The sequence below is a fragment of the Pan troglodytes genome, chromosome 15 (genome assembly GCF_028858775.2).
Source record: "Pan troglodytes isolate AG18354 chromosome 15, NHGRI_mPanTro3-v2.0_pri, whole genome shotgun sequence".
NCBI lineage: Eukaryota > Metazoa > Chordata > Mammalia > Primates > Hominidae > Pan > Pan troglodytes.
The window spans coordinates 100864494-100888302 of NC_072413.2; the positions used below are offsets into that span (position 1 = coordinate 100864494).

The 23809-nt window shown below is 44.2% G+C and overlaps 1 protein-coding gene and 1 non-coding gene across 12 annotated transcripts in view; both read left to right on the forward strand.

Moving 5' to 3' along the window:
- The window catches only part of TRAF3 (TNF receptor associated factor 3), a 130049-nt gene that overhangs the window by 75353 nt on the left and 30887 nt on the right, over nucleotides 1–23809 (forward strand). For all 11 annotated transcript variants that reach the window (XM_063793906.1, XM_024348934.3, XM_063793901.1 and 8 more), the window contains 3 exons: nucleotides 17994–18255; nucleotides 19726–19777; nucleotides 23441–23545. In XM_063793906.1, the coding sequence (XP_063649976.1) occupies nucleotides 18011–18255; nucleotides 19726–19777; nucleotides 23441–23545 (402 nt within the window). In that variant the 5' untranslated portion in view covers nucleotides 17994–18010. The remainder of the gene's footprint in view (nucleotides 1–17993; nucleotides 18256–19725; nucleotides 19778–23440; nucleotides 23546–23809) is intronic.
- LOC112205528 (U6 spliceosomal RNA) lies at nucleotides 13657–13764 on the forward strand. Its single transcript, XR_002939467.1, has one exon. It is a non-coding gene; the product is annotated as a U6 spliceosomal RNA (small nuclear RNA).

Below are 23809 nucleotides of genomic sequence, written 5' to 3' on the forward strand. Positions count from 1 at the left end.
CCTGGGCTCAAGTGATCCTCCTGCCTCAGCCTTCTGAGCAGGCACTACAGGCACACGCTGCCATGCCCGACAACCACCACAGATAATTTAGAAAAAATTAGCCTTTTAGTTTTAGGAGCTTTCTTTTACAGTGATATTTAGTTTGGGGCCTTTGAACTTGGTCTTTGCTTTTGGAGCTGTACTTATAGGTGGTGTTGTTCCAGCCTGGGAACGAGACATGACTGACTCCAGTGCGGCCTGCTTGCTGTCCTCACCATCAGTCATTGTGGTCCGTGTGTGAGGTTGCAGTTGTCCTCTTGGCCACTTATTTCTCCTTAATTCTCTGCATGTAATTTAAAACATTATCCCCTGAAACTTAGTTTTTCATTGACTTCTAATATCTTTACTTCTCCTTACTTTTAATTTTCCTATTGAGATACTTAGGATTACATGAAATTCTTTGGATCTACATATGGACAAACAGAATTGTGTCACATAAGATTCAGTGTGCTAGCTGTTTAAAAAAAATTAAAAACAGTTTGTTTGTTTTTTTTAGAGACAGAATCTTGCCCTGTCACCCAGGCTGGAGTGCAGTGGCGTGATCGTAGCTCACTGTAACCTTGAGCTCCTGGGCTTAAGCAGTTCTCCCGCCTCAGCCTCTTGAGTAGCTAGGACTCACAGGCATGTGTCACCATGCCAGGCTAATTTTTATTTTATTTTTATTATTATTTTTTTGAGACAGAGTCTCAGTCTGTCGCCCAGGCTGGAGTGAAGCGGCACAATCTCGGCTTACTGCAACCTCCACCTCCTGGGTTCAAACGATTCTCATATTCTCCTGCCTCAGCCTCCTGAGTAGCTGGGACTGCAGGCTCACACCACCACGTCAGGCTAATTTTTGTATTTTTAGTAGAGACAGGGTTTTGCCATGTTGGCCAGGCTGGTCTTGAACTCCTGACCTCAGACGATCCTCCTGACTTGCCTCCTAAAGTGCTGGGATTACAGGTGTGAGCCATTGCACCTGGCCTTTATTTTTTTTAGAGGCTGACTGAGTTTTGCTGTGTTGCCAAGGCTGATCTCAAACTCCTGGTACTTCAAGCAGTCCTCTTGCCTTGACCTCCCAAAGTGCTGGGATTACAGGTGTGAGCTACCACGTCCTGCCTGCTAGCCATTTTTTTATGTTCGTGGTGGTGGTAAGGAGTGGCTACCAGGCTGTGCGGGATTCAGGAATCTGGATGTTCCCCCCACCACCGTTTTTTACCCCACGAAAAAAATTTTAAACACTTTCTAATTGAGATAAAATTTACAAAACAAAATTCACCATTTAAACCACTTAAAGTGTACAACTCAGTGGTATCGTGTATATTCAGAATGTTACGGCCGGGCGTGGTGGCTCATGCCTGTAATCCCAGCACTTTAGGAGGCCGAGGCGGGCAGATCACCTGAGGTCAAGAGTTTGAGACCAGCCTTGCCAGCATGGTGAAACCCCCATCTCTACTAAAAATACAAAAAAATCAGCTGGGCATGGTGGCACACGCCTGTAACCCCAGGCAATTGGGAGGCTGAGGCAGCAGAATTGCTTGGGCCTGGGAGGCGGAGGTTGCAGTGAGCCGAGATTGCGCCACTGTACACTAGCCTGGGCGACAGAGGCAAGACTCCGTCTAAAAAAAAAAAAAAAGAATGTTATGCAACCATCACTACTATCTAATTTCAGAATATTTCATCACCCCAAAAAGAAACCCCATACCACTAAGCAGGCACTCTCCATTCTTCACTTGCCCCAGCCTCTGGCAACCACTAATCTACTTTCTGTATCTATGAATTTGCCTATTCTGGACATTTCATGTAATAGGAATCATACAATATGTGGCCTTTTGTTTCTGACTTCTATAACTTACATAATGTTTTCAGGGTCCATCCATGTTGTAGCATATATAGTACCTCATTTTTTTTTATGCCTAAGTAAGAGTTCATTGTATGAATAGACCACATTTTGTTTATCCATTTACCAGTTGACCATTTGGGCTGTTTCTACCTTTTTTTTCCGCTATTGTGAATAGTGCTGCTGTGAACGTTTGTGAACAAGTTTTTGCGTGAACAGACTGGTTCTCTTGGTATATACATAGAGATGGAATTGTTGGGTCATACGGTAATTCTGTGTTTAACTTTTGGAGGAACTGCCAGATTGTTTCCACAAGGGCTGCACCATTTTACATTCCTGTCAACAATATGTGAAGATTCCCATTTCTCCATATCCTTGCCAACACTTGTGATTTTCTGTTTTTAAAATTTTAGCCATCCAAGTGACTAAGTGGTTATAGTAGGTTTTGGTTTTGGTTTTGAGACAGAGTCTTACTTTTGTGTTGCCCAGGCTGCAGTGCAGTAGTGCAAACATGGCTCACTGCAGCCTCACCTCCTGGGCTCAAGTGATTCCCACCTCAGCCCCCCAAATAGCTGGGACTACAGGTGTGCACCACCACACCCAGCTATTTTTTGTATTTTTTGTAGAGATGGGGTTTTTTACTGTGTTGCCCAGGCATGTCTTGAACTACTGGCTTCAAGTGATCTGCCCACCTCAGCCTTTCAAAGTGCTGGGATTATAGGTGTCAGCTGCCGCACCTGGCTGTTTTTTTTTTTTTTTTTAACAGTGTTTTAAAATAAATTGTGGTGAGATACACATAAGATTAGCCATTTAAAAGTGAATGATTCAGTGGCATTTTGTACATTCACAGTGTTCTGCACCATGATCTCTATCTGGTTCCAACACATTTTTTTCGTTCCCAAAAGGAAACCCCATACCCATAAGCAGTGAGTCCCCATTATGCCTCCTTTCAACCACTGGTAACTACCAGTCTGCTTTCTGTCTTGCGGATTTCCCTATTCTGTATGTTTCATGTAGATGAAATCGTAGTGTGTGCCCTTTGCTTCTGACTTACTCACTTAGCATGTTTTCAGGGTTCATCCATGTTGTAGCATGAATCAGAACTTGATTCCTTTTTAAGGCTGAATGGTATTCACTGTCTGGATAGATTACATTTTGTTTATTCATGTATTGATGGACATTTTGGTGGTTTCTACCTTTTTGGTTATTGTGAAGAGTACTGCTGTGAACATGTGTATACATGTGTTTCTTTGAGTACCTTTTTTCAGTTATTTTGAGCATGTACCTAAGAGTGGAATTGCTGGGTCATATGGTAAAATGTTTTAACTTTTTGAGGAACTGCCAGCCTCTTTTCCTTAGTGGCTGAACCATTTTGCGTTTCCACAGCAGTATATGAGGGTTTCAGTTTTTCCACATCCTAACACTTGTTATTTTCCTTTTTTAAAAAAATTATAGGCCAGGCGCAGTGGCTCACACCTGTAATCCCAGCACTTTGGGAGGCCGAGGCAGGCAGATCACCTGAGCTCAGGAGTTTGAGACCACCCTGGGCAACATGGTGAAACCTCATCTCTACTAAAATACAAAAAATTAGCCAGGCGTGGTGGCACCAGCCTGTAGTCCCAGCTACTAGGGAGGCTGAGGCATGAGAATCACTTGAGCCTGAGGGGTGGAGGTTGCAGTGAGCCAAGATCATGCCACCGCACTCCAGCTTGGGCTACAGAATGAGACTTTATCTAAAAAAAAAAAAAAAAGGCCAGGTATGTTGGCTCATGCCTGTAATTCCAACATTTTGGGAGGCCAAGGTGGGAGGATCACTTGAGCCCAGGAGTTTGAGAACAACCTGGGCAATATAATGACACCCCGTCTCTATAGACAATAAAATAACTAGCTGGGCATGGTTGTGTATGCCTGTATTCCCAGGTATTCGGGAGGCTGAGTTGGGAGGATTGCCTGAGCCCAGGAGTTCAAGGCTGCAGCAAGTCACGTTCACACCACTGCACTCCATCCAGCCTGGGCAACAGAGTAAAACCCTGTCTCAAAAAAAAAAAAAAAAAAAAAAAAAAAAAATTACAGCCATCCTAGTGGGTGTGAAGTGGGAACTCACTGTGGTTTTGATTTGTATTTTCTTTTTTAAGTGAAAGCAAGTTTATTAAGAAAGCAAAGGAATAAAGAATGGCTATTCCATAGGCAGAGCCCATTGCCACTCAGCTGCTTATACTTATTGTTACTTCTTGATTGTATGCTAAACAAGGGGTGGATTATTCATGAGTTTTATGGGAAAGGGGTGGGCAGTATCTGGAACTGAGGGTTTCTCCCCTTTGTAGACCATACAGGGCAACTTCCTGACGTTGCCATGGTATCTGGAAACTGTCATGGTGCTGGTGGAAGTGTCTTTTAGCATGCTGATGCATTATAATTAGAGTATAATGAATAGTAAGGACAACCAGAGGTCACTTTCATCGCCATCTTGGTTTTGGTCAGCTTCTTTACTGCAGCCTGTTTCATCATTAAGGTCTTTATTACCTGTATCTTGTGCCGACCTCCTGTCTCATCCTGTGACTTAGAATGCCTAACCTCCTGGGAATGTAGCCCAGTAGGTCTCAGCCTTATTTTACTCACCCCCTATTCAAGATGGAGTTTCTCTGGTTCAGACACCCCTGACATGTTTCCCCCCTCCCTTTTACAGCAGAACCCTTAATCCTAACAGTCGTAGAGGGATAAAGATCCATCTTCTGTAACTTCTTCAGGCTGAATGGGGCGATGATATTCCTGCCTAACTATGAGGGTCTCTTGTATTCAGGGTAGAGAAGAGCTCAGTCAGAAAGCATCAATATGATGAGGGCCATTCATAGCTCTGAGTTCCAACAAAAGGTGGTATCTGGAAGATTAATAAGTGTTCAGTTTAAGAAAACATTCAGTAAACTTATCCTGCATTCCTACACAAAGAGTACAACAGCAATATATTCCACAACAGTAAAGTAGAATAACTAAAATTATCCTGAGTAAACTAAACAAGAAGGCTTTCCATGAACTGGGCAGTTGTTGAAACCAAACTGATACATGGGGTTGCTAGCCGACTCCAGTATGTGCCCAGAATTAGAATATTGATCCAGATTTTTACATTACCCATCTCTCTTGTTTCTTGTGAGCAGCAGCCAGAGATCACTGATTGGTTCACAGGAGTAAGCAGGGTTAGCCTAAGTTGCAGAAAAAAAACTTAAAAACAACTGATGAGACTAGAATCTAGTAACAGGTGTACCAAGTTCCTGAAACATAATTTATTTTCTCTCTCCGGTCTCCCATTTTTACTGAAGACAAATCATGGTACAACTGATTTGCTTTATTATACTTGGCCTGATTATTTGTATAAAGTGCAGCAAGAACAGTTATTTTTCACATAGGGTTTTTAAAATTGGCTTTGATGAAACTTCATTCCATAAAAGGAAGCTTAGATAAGACTTTTTGTTAAAGCCAAGCCCAGCCATGGGTTTGTACCCTCAAATAACCTGTGAGTTGGGAAATTCCTCTCCTCTTGAGGTCCCAAGATGACGTGGGGCTCCTGGGCCTGTCAGAAAGTGACATTCTTTACTAACCACAGGTCAGGAACCCTGCACAGGAACTGTATAGACAAGGTATGAGGCCAGTTTTCCCAAGGAACTTTTATTGGCTCCATAAGTCAAGTTTGAGTCCTTAAAGGAAAGCACACCATTCCCATCAAAGTCCTGGTAAAACAACTAGTTTCTCTAATTGTGTCCTGTTGCAAAAGAAAACAGATTCTTATTGCACTTGTGCAAATAACTTTATTGCCATAAGTTAATACTCACAAATAGTTTCCAAATTCCAGAGAAAGCAGGTAGAGAAAAACAAATATGCTCCAAATTTTGTTCACAGGAGTATACTTTACTCAATTGTCAAAAGCTGTAAGTAGCTCAAAAGTTTTCTTGGCTCTGAAAAACAAAAATGATCAGCAACGTTTTAAGCAAAAAGTCAGAAAAGATTACTTCAGTCTTTTGTTCAGTCCATGCAGTTAACTCCTGTTCTACTTGATATTCATAATCATTTCAGCTCTCCATGAGAGTCCTGAAAGAACCTCTGTTCTTCTTCTTCTTCTTTTTTTTTTTTTTTGAGACAGTCTCACTCTGTTGCCCAGGCTGGCATGCAATGGCGTGATCTTGGCTCACTGCAACCTCTGCCTCCTAGGTTTAAGCAATTTTCCTGCCTCAGCCTCCTGAGTAGCTGGGATTACAGGTACGCACCACCACGCCCAGCTAATTTTTGTATTTCTTAGTAGAGACGGGGTTTCACCACATTGGTCATGCTGGTCTCGAACTCCCAACCTCAGGTGATCCACCCACCTCGGCCTCCCAAAGTGCTGGGATTACAGGCGTTAGCCACTGCACCCGGCCTAAGAACCTCTATTCTAATGTCACAATCTCCAAAGTTATTAGAAACCTGCATCCAAGAGCACCTGTTGAAGTCCTATAGCTGACTATAAACCACCTTTTGAAGAGGATCAACACAGCAGTTGTCTGTGGATGACAGAAAGTCTTAAGGCAGCCACTATTAAAGGCACAATTGACTAGGAATTTTGATTACTTTTGTGGCATATGATTTTACATAATAATTGTAATTATTAATAACATATGCTAAGTCATATCACAATTCTAGGAGTTTCCCATTACTTTGGAACACATACCGATAACATATTTATATAAATACAGGTCAAAGAAAGCCAAACACCATTTCATATTTGACAGTGCTTCCTGTATGATTTTTATACCAAATAAGCCAAATTTCACCATTGCGTTAGTGTACTATTAATGTTAAACCCAATTCTTAATAAAACATTATAGACAAATCTACCCAATTTTAATGTCAGACCAGAAGGTAAGATTCTTATAAACCTTTTATAACCCTTTACAAATTTTTGTTAAAGAGCAGATCAGTGCTCTAAGAAAACCCTGTTACACTTTTATTCCAGTGTTCAATTTACGGAACTGTATCATACCCCTTTAACTTCAGCCAGTATGTTCACACACACAATTTCTTTTAAAAGATTAATTTTTCACAAAATTTCCACAACTTTTGCAAACCTTCAGCTTTATCCTAACTTAAAACAATCCCTTAACCCTTTAATTTAGGCCAAAAAAAAAAAAAAAAATCCACATTCACATGTCTCCTTCTCTTTTACCAAAAACACATTTCACTTTCCCTACACACCTTGCATGTAAAACTGTTTTTCCAGTAGTCTCAAGTACATGTTACACTGTTAACTCTTAGCAGTGTTTATTTTTAGTGAAAAACTTGGTAAGCAATTTTAATTATGTACTAGGTATGGAGCCTAGGACACCAGGCAGAAGTGCAGATAAGGTCTGACTCTTTCTAGCATAGCTAGGAGGCATGGCTAACTCCACATGTCCCTAGGCCTTACCTAGAATCTAATGGCTGTAGGTAAGTTTAACAATTTTCAAAAGTCAAAGAGGCAGTTTATAAACTTAAAGCATTTAGCAAACCTAAAATTTGACCTGCCTGATTTAGACCGAATGTCTTTATTTTACCAATAATCTTTAAAATTTTCTTTACTTCCCACAGCTTAAGTCACACAAATTAAAAGGCATTATGCTTTTTATTTTTCTGACAAAATATTTGATTTAAACACTTATTTTTAAGCCAATTAATCAAAGCCTTTTATATCACACACACAACACATATAAATACACAGACAGAAGAAAATGTAGTAGTTGTAAGGTTTTTCCTTTGCCAGTTTCTTAATTGGATTAGTGGCTTTATGGTGGAGCCCTGGAGGAACAGGGCAAGGAAAGCATGCAGTTTCTATGGCCTAATAAGCAGGCACAATTGGAATGCAAGACAGAGCCCCAAAACTTGAGGGTCCCATTTTTATATTGATCCTGGATCCCCCAAAGAGAAACGCTACAGAACACAACAGTGCAATGATTTTTACCACATATTTCATTGCCAAGCAACCCAGAGCCAATCAGCCCTTTCTGAGATCAGCCCATCCCCCATGGGAGTCTTATCTCTCAGTGGGGAAGGGTGAGGACATCTCCATACCTTCCAGGTGGCCAAGAGCATGCTCTTAATCCAGACACACAAAGATCCAAGTATCCCCCACAGTGCCATTTAGCCATCCCCAAAAGTATTAAATGTATTTCCTACCTAGTTATATTACACACCAAAGTTCTCTCATAATGTGAAGTAATTTCTGATACCCCCAAAGTAAAAAACAGATAATGCAGTGCAAAACAGAACAGAGCCATAGATTTTGAGAGGGATCTATCCACTTTTAATAATTCTCAGGGTTCCATGAGGAAAATAGAGGTTTTTCCCAAAACAGGGTATGTGGTGCCTCCTCTGTTTTTCCTAAGAAGTCCCAGGCTGTTAGAGCTTGAATATCCACTTTTAATTAAGCTGACTTTTAACCGTAGCACTCTTTAAAAAGTCCTTTTAAATATCTTATTACCCAACTTTAGCCACGCCAAACTGCCAATATTCCTGGCTTTTTAACTTTTCCAAATGTAACCTCCCAGGTGCTCAGAGAAAGGAAAATTTAAGACAGTTTGTGAAAGGGAGGAGAATCAACAAATGGCACAGGTCACCCAAATGCCAACCAGAAAGTGCTCATTTTCTAGGCTAAAAATTGAACCTGAACTCAGGCCACCATTGTGAAAAGACAAAGCCTTAACTGCTAAGCTACAGCATTGGGCAGTTTCCACTGCTTTTCCCAGAAGGAGCCCAGAGCAGTAAATTTTGAGCTTGCAAAGGCTTTTAACTGCTCAAGATAATTTGTAGAGCTAACTACTACCCCAAAATCCCTGTTGCCTGGAAGGCAGAGACAAAGAGAAAGTACTGCCATATGATTACAAGGTCAAGCTCTCAGGGACATTTCTCAACATGTGGTCTTTGGGCAAGATGGTGGCCCTGAATAACAGAAAAGATAGGAAAGGGAAAGGAAAGAAAGGGAGAAAAGCATTGCCTGCAGCAGGCTGGGGAATGCAAGAAGCTCAGGGAGGCCAGAGAAAGACCCGCCCATTGCAGCTGACACCGAATCAGAAGTTCAGGTGGCTGCTTTTTGGGAGCGTAGGGATCTTTCCCAGCATTCCCATCAGCTCTAGTTTCCCCTTTTGAGGAGGAAAAAGCTCCCCATGTCCCATAATCTTGGACATGTCTAGTTCTGTCACCCACAGCCATCAGCAAAGAGTGCAAGGCAGATTAATCCAAAGAGAATAGCAGTTAACATCCCATAGTGCCAAACCGGTTCTTAGTCGAGAGGGACTCTACTGAGAGGGGCCTCCAACCCCCTAAATTTTAGGAAGGACTCTAACCTTCCTAAGTTGGGCATCAAGCCCAAGTTCAGTCAAGCGTGCTTGCCTTTTATTAACAGGCACCTTTATCCCTCTCTTAGGAGAGGCTCTAACTCTCCTAAGTTGGGCCTCTAACCCAATCCCATCCTTTACCCAGGTAACTGCATCCCGCTTACCCAAGGTCGGCCAATCAGTGCTGCAGTCTATTTCCTTTGGGTTGGGAGTCTCCTCAGTATCATCCCTTTGGGGCTTGCCAGGAAGATGTTACCGGAAAGGGGTCCCAATCCAGACCCCAAGAGAGGGTTATTGAATCTCATGCAAGAAAGAATTCAGGGTGAGTCTATAAAGTGAAAGCAAGTTTATTATAGAAGTAAATAAAAAAGTGGCTACTCCATAGGCAGAGCAGCCGATTTGTATTTTCTTAATGATATTGATATTGGACATCTTTTTATGCGCTTGTTGAATATTTGAGTATCTTCCTTGGAGAAACGTTTATACAGATCCTTTGCTCATTTTAAAATTGGGTTGTCTTTTTGTGGTTGAGTTATAAGAGTGCTTTATATATATTCTGGATGCTAAACCCGTATTAGATATGTGATTTGCAAGTATTTCCTCCCATTCTGTTAATTGTCTTTTCACTTTATTGATAATCTCATTTGGTGCTCAAAAGTTTTTCATTTTGATGAATGAAGTTCAGTTTATCTAGTTTTTTATTTTGTTGCTTATACTTTTGTTGTTGTATCTAAGAATCCATTGCCAAATTCAGGGTCATTAAAGATTTACCTCCTGTGTTTTCTTCTAAGAGCTTTCTAATATATTTTTTGGGGATCTCATTCATTTTTGAAAGATAGTTTTACTGGATATAGAATTCTTGGTTGAAAAATAGCCAGACACGATGGCACTGGCCTGTAGTCCCAGCTCCCAGAGAGACTGAGGCAGGAGGATTGCTTGATCCCAGGAGTTGGAGACTGCAGTGAGCTATGATTGCACCACACTGCACTCCAGCCTGGGTGACAGAGTAAGATCCCTTCTCCAAAAAAAAAAAAATTATTGGTTGACAGATTTTTTTCTTTCAGCCCTTTAATTTGTCACCTTTCGGCCTCCATGGCTTTAGATGAGAAATCAGTTGTTAATCTTACTGAGAAATCCTTGTACTTGAATAGTCACTTCTCTCTTGCTGCTTTCTACAGTTTGGCTACAGTGTGTCTGGGTGTGGCTCTTTGAATTTATCCTACTTGGAGTTTGTCGAGCTTCCTGGTTATGCAGATTAATGTTTCTCATTAAATACAGGACTTTTCTACCATTATTTCTTCAAACTTTTTTTTGTCTTTTTTTCTCTCTGTCTTTCTAAGACCCTATAATATGTATGTTGGTACAATTGATGGTGTCCCACAAGTCTCTGAGGCTGTTTATTTTCTTCATTATTTTTTCTTCTGTTCCTTACACTGTATAATCTCAATTATCCTATCTTTAAGTTCTCTGATTCTTACTGCTGTTTATTTCTGCTGTTGAGCCCCTGCAGTGAATTTTTCATTTCAGTTTTTGTGCTTTTCAACTCCAGAATTTTTGTTTGGTTCTTTTTTTAAACTATTTTTTTCTTTATCAATATTCTCTATTCAGTGAGACATTGTTCTGATGGATCTTGTAGATTTTTGAACATGGTTTTCTTTAGTTCTTTGAACATATTTAAAATAGCATATTTAAAGTCTTCATCCATAAGTCTAATGCCTGGGCTTCCTCTTAAACAATTTCTGTTACTTGCCTTTTTTCTGCATGTGAACCATACTTTCTTGTTTCTTTGCATGCCTTGTGATATTTTGTTGAAAACTGGAACTTTTGAATTTTTACCGTGGCAACTCTGGAAATGAGATTCTTCCTTCTCCCCCAGGGTTTATTGACTGCTTGTTACAGTCATTGTTTGTATAGTTACTTTTCTGAGCTAATTTTATATAGTATATATTCTTTATCACGTGTGGCCTCTGAGTTCTCTGTTCCATTAATATAGTGGTCAGCTTGTGATTAGACAGAGATTTAAGCGCCTAGAACAAAAAATGTCTCCCAGTCTTTTGAGATGAGGTCTGTGTGTATGTTGGAGCACACCTTCAACACTCAGCCAGGCATTTGACGGTGATCCCTTAGCATTCGCTGCCTGCTTGCACAGATCCTGAAGGTCAGCCAGAGGTGAAAGCCTAGGGCCTTTTCAGGTCTTTCCTGAACATGTACACAGCCCTGGGCATTTGTGGAGACTTCTGGATTTCCAAGAATGTGTCAGAGCTTTTCAAACCCTTATTTTCCAAAACATCTTACTCCTCAGCTTTTCTTCCCAAGCTTTTGGTTAAATCTATTGTTTGCCTCGACTGTTATTCAGTGCTTCAGGCAGCAGCAAATATGTTTGTCTGTAAATGTTTCCAATAACCTTTTCCCATCTTTCCCTAGTAGATGCCTCAGCACTGGGAGGTAAAGTCAAGCCCTTTGAGCCAATCTTCCAGGGACTCAGTAGACAGGTCAAAACAAACAACTGCAGTTCTTTGCCGATGAGGCCCATTCTGCTCCCTCTGGGACCAGTGCATGCACCGGAGTGGCAGCCTCTTGTCTTCTAGGCCACTGCTGCAGCCAGGATGGGACCAGAGAAAGTTAAAATGCCATGGAACTCGCGGTTCTTGCTGAGATTCACCTGGTTTTTCTTGATTAAGCATTCTTCTGATTGCTGCAAGTTTTTAATTAGTTTTCCAAAGTTTTAAAATAGTAGATTCTAACAGTTTTTGCCTTTTTCTTTTTTTTTTTTTTGGAGACGGATTCTTGCGCTCTCGCCCAGGCTGGAGTGCGGTGGCGCCATCACGGCTCACTGCAAGCTCCGCCTCCCAGGTTCACGCCATTCTCCTGCCTCAGCCTCCCTAGTAGCTGGGACTACAGGCACCCGCCACCACGCCCGGCTAATTTTTTGTATTTTTAGTAGAGACGGGGTTTCACCGTGTTAGCCAGGATGGTCTCGATCTCCTGACCTCGTGATCTGCCCACCTCGGCCTCCCAAAGTGCTGGGATTACAGGTGTGAGCCACCACGCCCAGCCTAGTTTTTGCCAGTTTTTAAAATGTGTATATTGAAGGATGGACTTTGAGTTCCTTACTCAGCCATTTTTGTGGACATGATTTACTAGTCATAATTTAAATTGAATATTTTAGGACATATTAAATTATGATCAGTTTCAAGGTTGCCAAATTTACGTACACCTTACTTGGTTACACAAGAGATTTAAGATGGCTTACAAGGATAAATAGCATAAGAGATGCAATAAATTATCATTGTCGGTATTTGTTGGGTTGAGGGCATGTTAGTAAAAACTGCCCTCCCTGCTGTTAAGAACTTGATCCTACAGACAGAAATGTTTCCTTGGCAGCCTTGAGATTCTTGCCCTCTCTCTGTTACGTCAGTGGTGGGGAACCTGGGGCAGATTCGCCTCCGTGGCTTCTCCTGCATGACTGCGTTGGGCTGAGGGAGATATGCCAGGTTAGTGCCCAGCAGTAGGGATGGTTGTTACTGTCTGCCTCTGAGTTGATTGTGAGAAATGTGTCTCCAGTGTTGGTTTTCCCAAATCTAAAACTCTCCTTTGCTCAGGACAGGACAGGTAAGTGTTTATATCCTATTTGAGGACTTAAGACATCATGTCTATTGTCCTAGTTGCTTCAGGAGGTGATCAGGGGATTCTTACACTTCAGATCAGAAGTGACTGCTCTTGGTGGCTGTTGATCACTGGGAGAGTCAAGAGTCATCAGTAAACCTGAGACTTGTCCATCCCCTGGTTCTGGTGCCTGTTGAGGTGTCTGTCTCCTGCTTTCCCAGGAGCCAGTTCAGTCCTGTGGCCACCTCATTGATATAGAAGGTCACGGGGCTGCCGGCAGGGCTCTGCTCAGGGTTCGTGTCATTTCTTTCTTCAGCTTTTGTTTAGAAAGCATATTTTCCTTGAGCAATGTCTGTCAATTTGACATAGTGGCTCATTTACTAGTCTTACTTGAGAACACCTCCTTTTGACATTGCTTCTGTGATAGAATTAGAGCTGCTTTCTGTTTTTATATATTGGATTGTCCCTTTTTCATCAGCATCACTCATAAGTTAATCTGAATTTTTTTTTTTTTTTTTTTGAGATGGAGTCTCATTCTGTCACCGAGGCTGGAGTGCAGTGGCACGATCTCGGGTCACTGAAACCTCTGCCTCCCAGGTTCAAGCGATTCTCCTGCCTCAGCCTCCCAAGTAGCTGGGACTACAGGCATGTGCCACCATGCCCAACTAATTTTTGTATTTTAGTAGAGATGGGGTTTCACCATGTTGGCCAGGACTGGTCTTGAACTCCTGACCTCAAGTGATTTAGCCGCCTCAGCCTCCCAAAGTGCTGGGATTACAGGCGTGAGCCACTGTGACCGGCCTAATAAAATTAAGATTTCTCTTCATTAAAAGACACTATAAATAAAGTCAAGCCATAGTGCTGGCTTTGGCAGCACATATACTAAAATTGGAATGATACAGAGAAGATTAGCATGGCCCCTGCGCAAGGATGACATGCAAATTCGTGAAGCAGTTCCATATTTTTAAAACACATGCACACATATGTTTATTGCAGCACTATTTGCAATAGCAAAGACTTGGAACCAACCCAAATGCCCATCAGTGATAGACTGGATAAAGAAAATGTGGCATATATACACCGTGGAATACTATGCAGCCATAAAAAAGAATGAGTTCATGACCTTTGCAGGGACATGGATGAAGCTGGAAACCATCATTCTCAGCAAACTAACAGAGGAATAGAAAACCAAACACCATATGTTCTCACTCGTAAGTGGGAGTTGAACAGTGAGAACACATGGACACAGGGAGGGGAACATCACACACTGGGGCCTGTCGGAGGGTGGGGATAGCATTAGGAGAAATACCTAATGTAGATGACGGGTTGATGGGTGCAGCAAACCACAACGGCACGTGTATACCCATATAACAAGTCTGCATGTACTGCACATGTATCCTAGAACTTAAAGTATAATAATTTTTTAAAAAGTCAAGCTATAAATAGGGAAAAGACATCTGTAATACATAAAACTAACAAAGGATTAGCTGTTAACATATTAAATAGATGGGGAATCTCCCCAAATCAATATTATGAGAGACAGTAACCCAATTAAAAAAATGACACCACCAGGCGCAGTGGTTCATGCCTGTAATCCCAGCACTTTGGGAGGCTGATGTGGAAGGATCATTTGAGGCCAGGAGTTTGAGAGCAGGCTGGGGAACATAGCGAGACCCCCAGCTCCTGAAAAAATAAAAAAATTAGCTGGGCATGGTGGCATGTGCCTATAATCCTAGCTACTCTGGAGGCTGAGGTGGGAGGATTGCTTGAGCCCAGGGGGTCGAGGCTGCAGTGAGCCATGATGGCACCACTATACTCCAGCCTGGGCAACAGAACGAGACTCCATCTCTTGAAAACACACACACACACACACACACACACACACACACACACACACACACAGAAAACAATGACAAGAAGGCACAATTTGGCATTTCACGGAAGAGAAAACAAGTGGCCTCTCAGCATATGAAAAGATGCCAAACCTTTCTAATCAGGATAAGGGGCATAAAGATCATAGTCCTTGGTTGGTAGAAATTAAGATGACTGATAACTGTAAGTGTTGGTGAGAGTGTGGTTTCATAGAAATTCTTGTGCTGCTAGTGGAAGTATTTGTTGTTACCTCTGCTTTGGAGAGCAGTTTGGCACTCATTTACAAAACTGGCCTTTCATACAACCTACACACCAGCGACTCCTCTCTGCTCTTTAGATGTAGAGTCCAGAGCAAGGACTGGTAAACTCTTTCTGTTAGGGGCAAGAGAGTAAATATCCTAGGCTTTGTGGACTACATACACACTTAGTCTTTGTTTTTATAACACTTAAAAAATCTAAAAAGCATTCTTAGTTCAAAGACCTTACAAAAATAGGCTGCTGGCTGGATTTGATTTGCAGGCTGTAGTTTGCCAATTCCTGGTTCTCTGATCTAGGGGACGCATCCTGGAGAAACTTAGTTACATGCAGTCTTAGTGGCAGGAGGGCCAGGGGAAAAGCACAGAGCGGTATGGGGGAGTTGAGAGAGACTGGGAGGGTGGCCTCCTGGAGAAGGTCGGGGGCTGGACTGCATGTGTCTGGGTAGGCTCAGCCGTGGCCTGGCTGGGTGGGCCTAGGGGAACGTAGAGCTTCTGAGGCACAATAGGCCAGTGTGGAGAGCAGAGTGGCAGGCAGGGCTGGGGGCTGCAGGTCGAGGCTGGTCAACCCTTTTACCTGGCGGGCAAGGCTAGTACCAGGTGCCCTTGCTACTTAGCTTGGAAAGATTAGTGAGCATCATAATGGACCGGCAAGTTTGTAAGCAAATGACATCTATAATACATATACTTTAACATTAATGTTTTGAAAACTTTGTTTTCACAAATAAGTAATTTCCCACATTTTGCCACAGTAATGTTCTATGAAGCTAACCCAAGTGTGGCTAGAACGCCAGTTCATCCATCTCTAAGGTTGTCTGCTGCCAGCGTTCATTCCTGTTTGCTTCTAGCTGTAAAGTCAGGCTAGGAGTCTGTCAGCTCATGTGCCTGTCAGCTTCATGCACGCAGCAAGAACGGGGCTCGGAAGGAAGGGCTCCGCCCGCCCACCCAGCAACTACCTCCCCAGGATGCCCAGGAGCTCAGGGCTGGAAGGAATTTGGCTCTTATTTTTCTAAGTAGCAAAAATAGATGAATTGGGTACAGGAACGCAGTGTATTTTTGAGGGAGCTGGTGAGTTGTGAAAGAAACTTCCTCTGTTCACCTGAGGCATTACCGTATCGTGAGAAAGGATGGAGGAGGCATGGAGGTGGGAAACTCTACACAAGAAAAATCCTATAGTGCAGAGGCTACTGATGTGAGGCGGCTGGTCTAGGCAGCAGTGTTCCCTGAGGCTCCTGAGTCTGGTTCTCACTGGGTCCCTCACCTCCCTTCACAGCCACTCCCTTCCTTACCAAGGTACATGGGAGTACAGGGCTGGCCAGGGGCTGTTGACAGTGGGGGAGTGGTGCAGGCTGAGCCTTAGAGACAGGAAGGGCATCTGTGCTGGAGCTGCCCTGCAGAAGCCTCGTAAAGGTCGTAAGGCACTGAGCAAAAACTTTTCCAAGAAAGTTCATGGTGCACACGCTGACCTAAACACTGACCGACATTCCCAAGGTTTTTTTCATTATGGAAGTGCATGGCCATTGCATGGTATCCAGAAAACAAAGACCAGAGAAGCCAGACTTTATACCACCATCTGGAAACATTTAATTTGTGCTTTAGGTAAGTGTTAGCAAATATTTAGGATGATTGATCAAATCATTAGTGTGTTTATGAGTGCATGGTGTAATTTTTACTAAAGCTCACATTTCTTCAGGAACTCGATTCAACTCCTTTACATTCCTGGTTATTTTCATTTACTTGATCTTGAGGTCTCATCTGGCAGAGCTGTGCAAGCTGGGACCTTTGTGGCTCATTTTGAGGAGCTGTTTACTTTACCTGTTGATGGGAACTTGCAGGTGGGAGGCAGCCAGTCTTAAAGAGTACCTTGTTAGCAAGTGTGGAAGAGAGTCCGCGCAGACAGACCTGCCTTATGTGGTGTCCCCTCTGCCAGCCCAGCCCTTGGGCACATTGGCACCTACCTGAACCCGAGCCCCCTCATGCACACAGGGAGCCGCACCTCCCTCACACGCTCCTCACCAGTGTGACATGGTGTGACGTGCTCTGTGGGTCCACAACGGGCCCACTCCACAGCTCTGTGCACAGCATGTTGGGTCAGGGTGGTGCTAGATTAATAAGATGAGGGTGAATGTCAAAACTGAGCACTTTGAGTACTGTGGGCACACTGTCACAGGGTTTACCCAGGAAGGAACAACCCCTGGACTCCAGAAGCAGGTTGACCAGGCCAGTCTGAGTTGTAGCATCGAGACTCATCTAGCAGAAGTCAATGAGGAAGGAAAACTGGCTGAGAACAGCTGTTGTTTCAGCTAAAATCTCAGAATGATGCATTGAATTCAAAGTTACAACACAGCAAAATAGTATGTGTATTTTTTTAAACCTCAAAAATACTCTATTATTAACTTTAAAACATTTTTGGCTGGTGTGGTGGCTCACACCTGTAATCCCAGCACTTTGGGAGGCTGAGGCAGGCAGATCACGAGGTCAGGAGATTGAGATCATCCTGGCTAACGTGGTAAAACCCCGTCTCTACTAAAAATACAAAAAATTAGCCAGGTGTGGTAGTGGCCGCCTGTAGTCTCAGCTACTCGGGAGGCTGAGGCAGGAGAATGGCGTGAACCTGGGAGGTGGAGCTTGCAGTGAGCCAAGATGGCGCCACTGCACTCCAGCCTGGGCAACAGAGCGAGACTCCGTCTAAAAAAAAAAAAAAAAAATTTTGGAGACAGGGCCTCGCTCTGTTGCTCAGCCTAGAGTGCAGTGGTGCCATCATAGCTTGGTGCAACCTTCAACTCCTGGGCTCAGCAATCTTTCCACCTCATCCCAATTTATTAAGTATACTTTTTAGGAAGTTTTTTGAATAATAATATCAATAGTTACTATGTGTTTGGGTAAAATAGAAAGGATGGAAGCATATTTGATCATGTTTTGTTCCCAACACATATTAAAGTTGGGAAGGATTCTTGTGTTGCCTAAAACTGAAAGACAGCAGGTCTCAGGCACTTTTGCTTTCCCAAAGCTGTGTTTGTTTCCTTGCATGAGAGGATATGATGGCACTCTACTGTTTTTTCCCGACAGAACTCCTCTTTCCTAAAATGGAGTCGAGTAAAAAGATGGACTCTCCTGGCGCGCTGCAGACTAACCCGCCGCTAAAGCTGCACACTGACCGCAGTGCTGGGACGCCAGTTTTTGTCCCTGAACAAGGAGGTTACAAGGAAAAGTTTGTGAAGACCGTGGAGGACAAGTACAAGTGTGAGAAGTGCCACCTGGTGCTGTGCAGCCCGAAGCAGACCGAGTGTGGGCACCGCTTCTGCGAGAGCTGCATGGCGGCCCTGCTGAGGTAGGCGCCCTCGCCCGGCCCGTCGCCCGGCCCCTTCTCAGCCCTCGGCCTCACCCTCTCCTTCATTCGTTTCTCTAAAAATAAACCTCTAGAGGTTTAAAGCCCTAAAGAAGTCCATAAAAGCCTCCGGGCCCAGCTTGTGAATCCTTTAGGGAGGTGCAGTGGGATCCCACGTGTGGGTTTACTGAGGCCTCTGCGTGTCTCTGACCTTCCCCGCCCGTGTCTTCCCACTCTGTCTGTAGAGCCTTGGTGCCCCTCATATGTGTTGCTGTATTTTATTGAGGAACCTCACAGTTCCATGGAGGAGATACACCAGGAAATGACAAGCCAGTCATTTAAGGGCACGTGTGCTGGTGTGCAAGGATGCTGCCGAGAGGAGGGAGGATGGGGTCAGCTTAAAGGACTGGGCAGGTCCCTACCCGAGCAGAAACCTGGGCCGCATGCTTACTCAGCAGGCGTGTGTGGAACATGCACCCAGCCCGTGGCAGCCCTTTGCTGCTGAGTGCCAGTGCTGGTACCGCTGGTGGATCATGAAGGCAGGCTGGAGCTTTACTGCAGAATAGCATCGGCCAGGAGAGCACCTTGATTCACCCTGCAGGCCTCATGTTTTCTGGCATTGTGCTGGGTGCTGGGGTCGCTGCGGGATGCCCTGGTCTTGGCCACTGCCGTCAGGGCATGTCGGCCTGGGAAGGTTGCCAGCTCCTCCTCCCACAGCACTCAAGCCTGGGCTGCACCCGAGCCCCAGCCTGGGCACAGCAGCCAGCCCCCTGCCCTGTCACCTGCCTTCACCCTCCCCCTTCTCCATGCTTCCCTCTGTGGTCTTACCCACTCATCCCAAATAGTCAGCTAACCTTTGCCCACTTGGGGGCAAAATGACACTTGAGCTTAATGACAGCACAGGAGACACAGAACACCGTGTCTCCTAACACAAGAGCCTGGACTACACCTCTGGGCCCAGGAGAAGCTTCCCGGTGGAGGAGGGGCTGGAGCCCCCATATATGGTGGGCCACAGGGGAGGGAGGCTGGTCCCCCTGTGCAGGTGCCATTGGCCTTCCAATAGACAGTGAAGCCAAATGGCCTGTGGAGAAGGGCTGGCTGCTTTTACAATGCAGGAGCAAGGCTCTCCAAGTAAACAGGTACTCACACTGAAGAGCTGCTCTGCAGACAGCTAGCTTTGGTTTCTGAAATAAAATTTCACTTTTACATTAAGTGGAAGGGGCTTTCCAAGTGGGACTGAACTAAACTGTTCTACTTGGTAACTTCCTTTTGAAAAATCAGCATTTTAAAAAATGTAGCCCTTTTCTCCCATGGCTTCCTATGTAAAGTGAATCACCAGGGCGTCCTGAAGCTCTGCTGGTTGCTGTGAGCCACTGTGCAGACCTGACCATAAAGTGAATGCTCCCAGAATCTCCTGAGTCCTCTCAAGAAAGGGACTTCCACTCTAATGCAGTCACTTGTGTTTCCCTGCAGCTCTTCAAGTCCAAAATGTACAGCGTGTCAAGAGAGCATTGTTAAAGATAAGGTATTCTGGGGTTTTTTAAAATCATTTTGTCACATGTTTTCAGCTGGGTAATGCTTTTCACATAGTTTGCATTCGGCACTCTGGCACAACACATTCTCTCAGTTTTGGCAGCTGATGCGGCAGGCTCCCAGGCAGGACACTGTGCCATGTAATCACCTGGGCAGACAGTGGATTCAGATCCACTTGGCCACTTCCCTTCTGTGTGAACTCTGTGAGCTACTTCACCCCCTCACCTGTAATAATCATATCACCTGCTAAGACCGCAGGGAGCTGGTGTGAGGAGTAAGGGGTTGATGTGAGCAAAGTGCTGAGATGCCTGTCTGTGGCAGGGCTGTCTGTGGTTGGGTCACTTCCGTCATTGCAGGTCTTTATCCCAGACAGCTTCTACTCAACTCTTACACTAGGTTTTACCTTCAGACTCGCTAGGCTGAGGGGTTCATTTGAGTTTGTGCTCCCTGCCCCCCAGACCCCCTGTGATATCTTTAAGTCATTAGACATGAGTGAGATTAGCCCCTTCTCGCCCCCTGTGGCTGTCCTCAGCTAGAGCCCGTGGGCGTCTCTGCACATTCAGAGGATGGGGCTGCCCAGCCTGCCACCAGCTTCTCTCCTGGGGCCTGGTCCTTCTCATGGAGACTGACAGTCATCCATGTGCTGCTGTACCCTGCCAGGTATACTTGGAGTTTGAAACAATTCTTTTCTTTTCTTTCTCTCTCCTTTCTTTCTTCTTTTTCTTTTTTTTGCGACAGAGTTCACTCTTGTTGCACAGGCTGGAGCACAATGGCATGATCTTGGCTCGCTGCAGCCTCCACCTCCCGGGTTCAAGCAATTCTCATGCCGCAGCCTCCCGAGTAGCTGGGATTACAGGCACGAGCCACCACGCCCAGCTAATTTTTGTATTTTTAGTAGAGACGGGGTTTCACCGTGTTGGTTAGGCCAGTCTTGAACTCCTGACCTCAGGTGATCCACCTGCCTCAGCCTCCCAAAGTGCTGGGATTACAGGCGTGAGCCACCGCACCCAGCAATTCATTCTTAAAGTGCTTAAAATATCAATAAAAATGTGTGTTTCCCTACTTTGAGTAATATACCTAACCATTTTTTAAATGCAGGTCACTAAGTTGTACAATAAAATTCTTACTCTGGGGTTTTCCTGTCTAAAGCACCTTGCAGATTGGGTTTGTTGGTCAGAGCAGCCCAGGTGAGTGCAGTGATTTGAGGATTGCTGGCAGTCAGTGTCCCTGGGCTGCCAGGCACACAGGCATCCAATATAGCCGCTCTGGAAGGGGGAGAGATGGAATTGGCCACCTGGCCCTGTACCTTTTCTTTCTCTGCATTTACCTGCTGCTGCTGAAGGCTTGGTTAGTTCCTTGAGGGAAAACAGCCCCTCCCCTCCACTCTGTGCCTTGGCCTAGCATGGTACTCGGCCGCCTTGTTAACATGTGCCTAACGTGTGAGTGAGAGAGAAGCTCTCTCACTGAGAGAGCTGAGATGTTTTTTTAGTATCTCTGTTTTGTTATGCAGAATCATTATCCCTATTTTTTAATGACATAAGTAGCTGAAGAAAAATGGCTAGTTTTATCAAAGAATCATGAGCGAGATGCACTCAAGTTGTGGACCCTCATGGAAAGAATGGAGCTGTCTGGGCCCCGGGTGACCCGGATCCTCACCCGTCAGCAGGTCATCCAGGGGTGGGCGGGCCTCTGGTCTTCATCTGTAAACAGAGACATTTTGAGTAAATAGTCTCAGATCCTTTCCAATCCAAAGTTCTGTTGACTTTAGTATCTCAAGTCATGACCTTCTTTTTTTTTTAGTCATGTTTATGAAAGATAAGCTTTGGCTCCAAATTAGTTTATTTTTAACTCTTAACAGCTGTTGATTTTATTTCTCTCAGCAGTCCAAAAAGGCATATTAAGCTCCTGTTATTCCACTTTCATAGAGCAACAGGCAGGAGTTTCTTAGAAATAACCTTTGGACTAAGATGTTGTAGATCGTGTTGTTAGAAAGAGTGAGAGGGAGCTGGGCATGGTGCCTTATGCCTGGGATCCCAGGACTTTGGGAGGCTGAGGCAGGTGGATCACTTGGGCTCAGGAGTTCAAGACCAGAGTGGGCAGCATATGGAGACCCCATCTCTACAAAAATGAAAATTAAAAAGTTACCTGGGCTTGGAGGCATGCGCCTGTAGTTCAAGCCACTCAGGAGGCTGAGGTGAGAGGATCGCTTGAGCCCAGGAGTTTAAGGGTGTAGTGAAGCCATGATTGCACCAGTGTGCTCCAGCCTGGGTGACAGAGTGAAACCCACCCTGTCTCTTTTTGAGACAGAGTCTCACTCTCTTGCCCAGGCTGGAGTACAATGGCGTGATCTCAGCTCGCTGCAACCTCCTCCTCCCGGGTTCAAGCGATTCCCCTGCCTCAGCCTCCCGAGTAGCTGGGACTACAGGCATGTGCCACCACACCCGGTTAATTTTTTTGTATTTCTAGTAGAGATGGGGTTTCACCGTGTTGGCCAGGCTGGTCTCAAACTCCTGACCTCAGGTGATCCACCCACCTCGGCCTCCCAAAGTGCTGGGATTACAGAGGTGAGTCACTGTTCCCAGTCAACCCTGTCTCTTAAAAAAAGAGTGAGAATGAGAATACTTGTGTTTTCTAAGGGAAAAATAAAATTAAAAGTCGAAAGGTTTTTTCTTCTTCTTCTTTTTTTTTTTTTTTTAAAGAAATGGGGGTCTCCCACTGTCGCCCAGTCTGGAGTGCAGCAGTGCGATCACGGCTCACTGCATCCTCGACCTCCCAGGCTAAAGCAGTCCTCTTGCCTCAGCCTCCTGAGTAGCTGAGACGGCAGGCGCATATGCTGCCTTGCCCAGCTAATTTTTAAAAAAATTTTTTGTAGAGATAGGGTCTCATTGTGTTGCCTAGGCTGGTCTCAAACTCCTGGACTCAAGCAATCCTCCTGCCTCGGTTTCCCAAAATGCTGGGATTTTAGGCTTCAGCTACCACGCCCAGCCTCGTTTTCATTTTCAAAGGGAAATCTTTTCATTATTAGACTAACTTCAGACTGCAATATATGTTTAAAGAGAGTGTTTTTCAACCACAGGCTAATGCTGCTTTTGTTGGTGAAAAATGAGTTTTAACAGCATGACCTTTAGAAGGAACCAACAGTTTTACAAATCATTCCCCAAATATGGTCTCTTATGTGGTCTCTCCATTTCTCCAGCAAGCGATCTATACAATGTATTCAGTTGTGTCCAGTTCTGCTCTTGTCCTCTGGTGACAGCTGCACCATAATGGCCACCTGCTCAGTGCTGGCTCCCGGAAGGCCCCAGAGTCTGAATGTGAACCTGGTCCTCCTCTGCCCTCATCCTGAGATTATGTCAAAGTTAATAGAAGATGTTTAGATGCTCCAGAGTGATCTTTAATTATTAAGTCTAATTCATTTTCTTTTGGCTTAACTAATAAAAGATAACAGTTAATGTTATTTAAATTGTGTCTCTTAGTGGGGGCAGCTTCTTCATTCTACTTCTAGAAATCAAGATGGTCCTTAATGCTTTCTGAAGTTCACTTAAGAGTTCCTCTCTTGTTTTTTTTTTTTTAAGTGGTTTTGCCTTGTCCAAAGTAGCAGCATGTGGAGATTAAGAAATATTAATCCTCCAAAATAATGATCTTTCATTTTCAGGTGTTTAAGGATAATTGCTGCAAGAGAGAAATTCTGGCTCTTCAGATCTATTGTCGGAATGAAAGCAGAGGTTGTGCAGAGCAGTTAACGCTGGGACATCTGCTGGTGAGTAGCAAAGGGACACTGGAACCTTTTACATGAAGGAATTCGAGTCCCTTACATCCAGCTGATGAAGTGGTCAGTAGGATGTGGCACTTTAAGACCATGTTGACATTAGTTTTTCAAAACACAGCCAAATAGGAAAGCAGTCAGAACCACTTGAGTATAAGTTGTTATTTTTATGACATCATTGGCAGAATTGTCAACTGGTTTTTAAACACTCCCCCCCTACTTAGAATAGAGAAAATCTGAATTGGATTTTAATTTTGG